Raw genomic sequence first — 8,287 nt, 5'->3', positions numbered from 1 at the left:
ATTCATTGCTCTTCCAACTCGTTTTCTGGTCGGTTACATATTCTTGGCTAACGTGCGCCACCTCGACGGAAAGCTTACAGCAACCGGAGTCCTCTTCTGTTCTTCTAATGCAACAGCCTGATCTCGTCCTCTGAGAGAAAAGATTGTATCTTTTTGACCAAGATTGCGACTTTTTCAGTAACATCACCTCCACCACCGATCCTCTGACCTCGGGCGCGATCAATCTTGAATCTCTTGTCGCCCCAGGTTAAATTGTGCAGCTCCCTTAATCGTTACCACATGTCATCCGCCACAACCGCCGTATCCGCCGCCGACGCAGTAACGGTGGCCGACACGGTTGAAAAGGCCCCACGGAGATTTCCGCCGCCGTGTTGGACCCAGGAAGAGACCTTAGCTCTGATCGAGGCCTACCGCGAGCGGTGGTATGCCCTCCGCCGGGGCTACCTCCGCACGGCGGACTGGGACGCGGTAGCTGCCGCCGTAACTAGTCGCTGTCCCGGAGCACCCCCTGCGAAGACCTCCGCGCAGTGCCGCCACAAGATGGAGAAGCTCCGCCAGCGCTACCGGGCCGAGAAGCAGCGTTCTCTCTCCTTCCCTTATCCCGCCGGACGCTACTTCTCATCATGGTTTTTCTTCGAGAATATGGAAGCCATGGAGAACGGAACCGCCCCTCCGACGTCGGCCCAGAAGTCCGAGAATTCAGATGATGGATCTCGCTTGAAATCATTTCTGGATCAGAACATATTAAAATTGAAGCTCAAGGCAACGAATAACGACGGCTCGGGAGCGGATTTAGGCTTCGATAATGGTGTCAAAGGAAAGAGATTCAATTCTGGGACTAAGATGCCGAGCCAGTACTCCCCTTTCTTGGATATGGAAGTTGTTGAAAAAGAAGAAGATGTTATGCCTGAAGATGAGGGTCTTGTAAATTACGGAAGGAGAAAGGCGATGAATGCAACTCCACAGCCTCCCCCGAAATCTAAATCTAAAAGACCAAACAAAATGTTCAACAACTTGGATGTAAGCGGGGCATTTCATCAAACAAGAGGCGGGCTTCATCAAGAAATGCTTCCCCCAGGATTAAGGATGAAGAAACTTGGAAAGTTGGATCAAAACATGGAGTCTGACAACAATAGGATCAACAACACAACCGAAGAATTCTGGGTAAAAGTCTCCAACAATAACAACAACAATAATCAAAACTCGGGGCCTCCAAGTTTCAGAACCAAGTACTGGGCAAGCATAGAACCAAGCGCGAATTCAAGAAAGAGAGAAAGGGACGCATTAGAGGAGATAGTGGCGTCGATCAAAGTGCTGGGCGAAGGGTTCGTGAAAATGGAGAAAGCGAAGATGGAAATGGCCCGAGAAATGGAGGCGATGCGAATGGAAATGGAGATGAAGCGGAACGAAATGCTGCTTGAATCACAAAAGCAGATCGTAGACGCATTTCTAAAGGGATTGTTTGAGCTGAAGAAGAGCAAGAAAGTAAAAACAACAACAGATTCGGCAACAGAAGACCCTTAATTACTTGGGGAAATTGATATTTTCTTGATATCTGCTCTACTGCAATTTTTTTTTTTTCTCGGGATATGTTTATATATTTAATTTATGCTTACAATTATTAGTTGGTATAACAGTAGTATTGAGTAGTAAGATGCTCTTTGAAGTTGCTCCGGATTTTATTTGAAAGGTGATGGTAGGGGAGCTGAGAAGATGGAGTGAAATTAGGGCAGAGCGTTGCGCAGCTCTTTGAATGTGAAAATTTAGAGCCGCTGTGCTAATTGTAATAAAGTAAACAGGCAGAAGAATTCGATAAAAACCATTTTCTCATGATCTGGTGATCATGATAAACTCTCCTCACACTTCTCTGTACTGTTCATTTGTCGCTTCAAATTTCCAATATGACATCCAACTGGGCTTCAATTCCTTGGTTAATGACAAGAAAACAAAGAAAATATACATTTTCTTCCCCTCTCTTCTCTTGGGCAAATAAATAAATAAAAGCCTAAGAATTTAAATGCCTAATATAGTTGGGAATGAGAAGAGTGAAAAGACAGGCCTGTGGTCTGAAAATCTTGATTCACCTCTAAAATAGCACATCTGTTTGAGCCCTTGGCCTCTCCAAAGAATCCTGTCACACCTATCAACAACAAACCTTGTCATTCTTGCTCAACAAAGTAGACACATAATTAGCCTATGCTGTTAATCCTATTCAGGCTAATCAGTCCAAGTAAACGGGCCCTAAGTGTACTGACCAAGCAGGAGTCCGACGCTTGTCTTTGGGAGTTGAGGCTTGGACGACGTAGTAGTCTGAATTGGTGATGTACTTGTATGTTGGAGCAAAATATATCTCCCCTTCTTCCCACCCTTCCAACACTCCCCCATCCTTTTGTTCTATCCTCAACTGCCATTACCATAATATGTTTATCAATCCAAGTTGTTGTGCTGTTTTCTCCATCAATTAGTTGAAGAGACAAAATCATATATACAGCCTTGTACCTGATCTTTCTCAAGAAGTGCTTGCCAATCACGCCTTTCTACTAAGTCAAACGTATCGCAGGAAATAGGCGCTAGTCGGTAATTCAAGTCTCCAAGCCAAATTATGTTGCTGTATTGAGATCAAGCACGGAGGGTATGTTATATTGAGCATGTTGAAGTTGAGAAGCATTGAAATATTTGGCTGTGACTCGACAACTTACTCATGATCCAAAATGGTGTAAGGTGGGATTGGTTTCCCTGAGATTCTACACGAATGGGAGAATCTCGTTCGCTTAAGGATTTCCATGACGTCTGAATTTCTTCTAATTGCATTGCCCTCTTTTTCTCCGGATGTCAGGTGACTGCAGACGAAGCAGAATGTCGATTTGTGTAATTTCATGCTGATGGATATTGATCCCTGTTGTTTGACAAAGGAATACATAATGAGAAGTAGTAAGTATATGTTATAAGAAAATGATTAACAATAAATAGTTCGAAGTCAGTAGAAATACCTTGTTTCCGAGGTATCCCATGATGCCTCTTCCGACGCATGAAACCTTCAAACTGCTGATATGCTGATTCAAGTCCTCACGAACCCACACGCACAAGAACAGCCCTACCATCTGCTTACAGGCAGCCAAACAGTACTTATGTTGCACTGTACTAGGACGGTTTCCCCTGTCCTTAGCAGGACTAGGTGAACCTTCTTCTCTGGAACACGAGTAGGACCTCTCTTGGAAATCCATGTGTTCAAGAAGCTCATCATCTAATGAAATTGAACCTGAAAAGCTCCCACTTCGTTCAATATTTGGTTGTTGTTGATCATTTGGCCATAGGGATTGTTTGGAGACAGAATAAAAGTTTGAGTCATCATTTAGAGCTCTGCGGATCAAGGAAAGCCACTTCTCAGCCGGGCCACAGTCCTCAGGGCCGAGCACGTTGCCAGCATTTAAAGGTACAATCTCCTGAAACCTGATTTGCAAGCCAATCAAACTAATCAGTTCATGCATAGAAGTATGGCTTATATAGCTCCAATAAGCTTATAAGAAAATTCATTCTTGTACCTCTTAATTTCATTGTAAATTTGATTGAAAACGTGCATAAGACTTTGATTTTTGTATGAAAATGGATCGGCGGGAGAACATACCCAAGCACATAAATCTCGGCTGGTTCTTTAGTCTTTAAACAGTCATTTAGGTCCAGACCGTCGTGTGGGTACTTGCCTCCGACGTTCCATGTTCCAACAAACATCCTACAAAGGAAAACAACTAATCGATATCAATACTCTATTTTTGGATATCATTTGACCCTTTTCTAACATCTAAACGAGAAAACGTAAAAAGATAATTACTAGCTACCTGAGGTTGAGGCTGCCGGAGACCAGAGGTGCACGCTGGTCAGATCCTGGCCGTCTTTCATCCATGAACCACTCTTCTGATAGCAGAACCAGATCCAGACTTAATTAGAGATTAACAACAAAGTTAAGCAAGAACTCAAATCAATTAAAACTATTACCCTACTCATCCCAATTCCCTATTTACATAGCAATAATGCTCTACTCATGATCGTGTCTAATTTATTTATAAAAGAAGAAGGAAAATGTCTGGCGGGACGGCAAGTACCTGATAGTTCTTCCGGAACAACGACGCGGTAGCCATCGTTTGAGCAACTCTTGCGTCTCCTTTGCGAGGAAGCTGAGTTCAAGCAGCAGTTCAGTTACTTACTTTAAATGATGAAATAAAAATAAAGAAGAACAGACAGAAAATTTGAAATCTACGTTTTGTATTATCATCCGACTCCGAGTAAAATTCATCGCTCCCACCACTCCTTATATTCAACCATTTCCTGACCACCACTTTCGGCCACGATGACTGCGCAATTGCCGCAAAATCTCGACATTAGAATTCTCAAAACAATCGGAAAATTAAAAATATCATATAGTTGAAGTTTGTTCTTTGTTTTTTACCTTAAGAATTTTTCCTTCTTCTCTCATTGATGATTTGTTTCGGGTTTGGTTCGGAGAAATCAGAACAAATGGGGCTCCTGGTTTTGAGCATCTAATAAGACGAGAAGAGTTGAAAGGTGTCAAGAACTGAATTATTTAAAGTTTTGTGGTATAAACAATTGATATGTGGAGTGTTCAACCTTGAATTAAAAAGAACCCATTTGCAGGGGAAGTGGAGACAACATCCAACAGGAAGAATTCAAATGAAAACTTCTATGGAGAATGCCACATGCAGTTATATGTACAGACACACACACAGACACGTAGACTTATAGACTTACATGAATGAAACAATCGTTTTTGCTTAGCCTCTGTCAGCTCTCGCTCATTCCTGTTCAAAAGGGTTCTCTGTTTCAGACAGATGGGCAAGATTTTGGCTCTGTTTAATTGGTTGGTTAAGTGTAGAGAAGAGTAGGCAGAAGGAGGAGGATTGCGGTGGAGATTTCCTCGGAGAAACAAAAAGCGGCGATTTATACACGCAGCAGAAAGGAGAGGACATTCAAGTACAAAGAGAGATGATTGAGGGTGTTATTTGTGGTCACTGTCATTAGGAAAAAGTGTTATTAGGAGTGACTTTTCAAGAACTACGTGTGTAGGCATAATTGGTGTCATGGATACAGTATTTCTCCCACTATGTATCTCTCCTTTTTTTCTCTTGTAGGTTAGTCGACAAAATTTCATGGCATTTATTGGGGAACAAATGGATTAGTATTTACTATTACAGGTACTATGTTCATTCAAATATGTTTGATTTTAATGCCAAAAATTGGAGAAAAAAAAGGCTTAACTTATTATAGCTATAATAGGTGTATAATTAAAAAAATAATTCATTATATAATTAATATTATATTTACTTTATAATTGATTTGTGATTCAACTAAATATGATTTTAAATAAAAAATTCATTTTTCTGGCAATTTATTTTTTGAGAAGATGGAGAAAGGTGTAGACGGGCCATATGCATTAACCAGTGTATAATTCAGGATTAATTACAATCTTTTGGTAGGAATTTATATAATTACTAATTTGGAAAAAGTTGAAATATCCGTAGAGATCATTAAAAATGAAAAAAGAAAGATGAAAATGGAATAGGATAGACACAGATGTCATGTGGATGGAATTGTTTTCTTTGAGGCAACACAGAATGATGGGGGTGGGGGATTAACCAGCCATCAACTACTGGGTCAACTAGCAAGATAAGACACTTGTCGCTGCAATTCCTGTCTTCAACATTATTTTTTTACCAGAAAGTGGTTAGGAGGAGGGGTGGAAATGAGCAAAGCAAATCAAGAATATCTCAAAATACTTTAAAATAAGCTAAGTATTATTCGATGGATCACGCTACCAGACGTGGCAAACTTGGAGTGTTTTCAAGTTTACACAAGGATGATAAATTCAACACCTTAACCAGTGAATTAGCACTCAGTTATCTTTAAATAACTAATTACTTGAGCCAGATACTAATGCACAAGTGTCATTTGTTGTCTCATTCATCCGAGCAAGGTTGTTTTTACCCCAAGAATTGAAACACAAGCACCATTTTCAATTTTCTACACATATAATAAAGAAGCAAACTGAGACTTGGTGCGATGGTATTTTGCCATCTTGGATCTGAATCTTACATCCTAGAATTGAAATAATCCTCATAGTATAGATGTGGCAACCTTTGAGAATTTTAAGGGTCATTGTATTCATCTGTCTGTAACAAACACATGGTAGTTCAGGACTAACTGTTTACTTATTCTGGAGCTAGATGGGCCTATTAGAAAATGGGATGAAGCAGTAGTTCAGCTACAAAGTTTTTTATTGATCTGTCCCAATAAAAACGAAACAACAAAACTACTGTCTAAATTGAAAGTACGATTCTGGAACTGCATGAGCCTAAACACGTATCGGACCCATGCAAGGCCGTCAATGAGTCCACCAGTGAAGCTAGCTTTGGACACTTCATAAGCTACTAGGTCCAGAGCTTTACTATTCTGCATAAAACGGTCCTTTGACCGTAAATGAACTACTTTAATTTAATCTTTTAGGTTGTTACTTGAAAACTTTACAATTTGTGAAGGAAAAATTTTAGTAGTGCTTTAGGTTGATGTGAATACAAAAAACAAGGGGATGATGATTCATTTATGAACTTCAGTCCCATTATTCTCATACTTGGCAGTGGTGGGAAAGTGAGCTCAAGTAGAAAAAAAGAATAGGAAGGAGGGAGAGCTTTCTGTAAAAGAAGACAGAGTAGAGAATAGATAACGGCAACACATTTTAATTGGAGGTCAACACTACCAGAATAACCGTCTCTTCTTGAACTCAAGAATCTAATTGTAATAAAAATTGGTTACTCATCTGAGTATACAAAATCTTAAAATGTGACCAGTCCATTCAAGAAAAATAGCACAAAAGATATCTGGAGGGCAGCCGATTAGATGATCCCAATTTTGTTTGCAACATCCAGAGCATCGTAATCAGGCGTCAATCTCACATAAGCCTTCTTGGTGCCATCAGGCCTGAGAAAAATGTGAACATGAGATTCAACAGTAGGCAGGAAAGGCAATGTCTATAGGAGCAGGTACTCCAAACAATCCCATAGCAAATGGAAATAGATATATGCAGCGGATGGAAGAAATATAGTTGCTTTTGTCCCCTTCACAAACGGATGCATGCAGCATTCGATATTTAGAAATTTATTTTTTATATTAAATAATAAATATAGTTGCAACTGGTTAGACCAGTTAATTAGTACTCAACTGAACTAAATCCGGCCCAATTAAACAAAGGGATTAAAAGTAGTCAAACCCAAGACCAATCAACCGAAAGTAAATTTTGAAACCAGGAGCAGAGAAGACACAAGGAAAAATATAGATGCGCATTTAATGGCCTCCTCCAAACTACAGCAATTGGAACCATGATTCCGCATTGAGGGTTATTCATCAAAGTCTTGCTATAAAGAAAATTGCTCCTAGAAACAGTTATTCCAGAAATTATATTATGATTCTATCAGTTCAGTAATCAAGGTATCAACATTTCAGATCCATTTCAACACACAAAATAGTGGGAAAACTCAGAGATAACTACCAAGCAGTCAAACAAGTGTTTTTATATACTAGGCAGCCAGCCAGAAAGTAAAATTTCCATACCTGATAAGAGTGTTAACCTTCTTGGTCTGAATGTCGTACATTTTCTTGACAGCATCCTTGATCTTCTTCTTATCAGCACGGATGTCAACAATGAAGACTAGGGTGTTGTTGTCTTCAATTTTCTTCATCGCCGATTCTGTGGTCAGAGGATACTTGAGAATCTGGTAATGGTCAAGCTTGTTGCGAGGAGGTGCACTAATCCGAGGGTACTTGGGATTTCTATCCTTCTTCAATGTCCTTGGTCGATGAAAAGTAACTTTAGTGCGGATCTTCTTAGACTTCTTCTTAAAGGTTGTTCCACCTGATTTTACAGCCTTAGCAGTCTTCAAGGCCTGCGCCTTTGGGTCTGACTTCTTAGCTGGATCAGCTGCACATATATAAAGAAACAAAACTAAGCAACAAATGGAAAGGTTTACATGATTTATGAGAGAATGATGTTTCAGTACAAAAGGCAGGTAACCAAGATCTCTCTTTATATTGTCACATATGATTTTACAATTTAGCTGCTAAAGAATCCTAAGAGGGTCCCTATGAAAACTTACTGCTGTCACAGGGCATCAATTGTAATATCAATCCAGATTCCAGTAATAAACTATAAACTGAGAAGTAGATCATTCAACAATCAAAAAGATAAGTCAACCAAAAATGTGACATATTACACTAGGGAAAG

At 39.9% G+C, this 8,287-nt stretch overlaps 3 protein-coding genes across 4 annotated transcripts in view; 1 reads left to right on the top strand and 2 right to left on the bottom strand.

Moving 5' to 3' along the window:
• LOC105161442 (trihelix transcription factor ASIL2-like) lies at window positions 280-1,524 on the top strand. The gene has a single exon (XM_020693884.1). It carries the CDS (start codon window positions 280-282, stop codon window positions 1,522-1,524), a length of 1,245 nt encoding a protein of 414 aa, XP_020549543.1.
• Window positions 964-5,109, bottom strand: LOC105161440 (type I inositol polyphosphate 5-phosphatase 8-like). Of its 2 annotated transcripts, none has more exons than XM_020693813.1 (11): window positions 4,765-5,109; window positions 4,445-4,535; window positions 4,256-4,349; window positions 4,101-4,172; window positions 3,837-3,912; window positions 3,626-3,730; window positions 2,991-3,450; window positions 2,700-2,896; window positions 2,500-2,608; window positions 2,256-2,404; window positions 964-2,131 (listed from the first exon to the last, which is right to left on the bottom strand). In XM_020693813.1, the coding sequence occupies exons 2-11, from the start codon at window positions 4,469-4,471 to the stop codon at window positions 2,014-2,016; spliced, it is 1,407 nt and encodes a 468-aa protein (XP_020549472.1). In that variant the 5' UTR covers window positions 4,472-4,535; window positions 4,765-5,109; the 3' UTR covers window positions 964-2,013. The 2 variants fall into 2 exon arrangements, with proteins under 2 accessions (XP_020549472.1, XP_011077434.1); XM_011079132.2 differs by having other exon boundaries at window positions 964-2,140; window positions 4,765-5,102.
• Window positions 6,720-8,287, bottom strand: part of LOC105161439 (60S ribosomal protein L23a) — a 2,375-nt gene continuing 807 nt past the window's right edge. Inside the window, exons 3-4 of the mRNA XM_011079131.2 lie at window positions 7,618-7,984; window positions 6,720-6,987 (exon numbers count right to left, since the gene is read on the bottom strand). Of these exons, the coding sequence (XP_011077433.1) occupies window positions 6,903-6,987; window positions 7,618-7,984 (452 nt within the window). The 3' untranslated portion in view covers window positions 6,720-6,902. The remainder of the gene's footprint in view (window positions 6,988-7,617; window positions 7,985-8,287) is intronic.

Source organism: Sesamum indicum, linkage group LG5 (assembly GCF_000512975.1).
Source record: "Sesamum indicum cultivar Zhongzhi No. 13 linkage group LG5, S_indicum_v1.0, whole genome shotgun sequence".
NCBI lineage: Eukaryota > Viridiplantae > Streptophyta > Magnoliopsida > Lamiales > Pedaliaceae > Sesamum > Sesamum indicum.
Note: the sequence above shows the minus strand (reverse complement) of the source record. Positions and strands in the feature narration are given on the sequence as shown.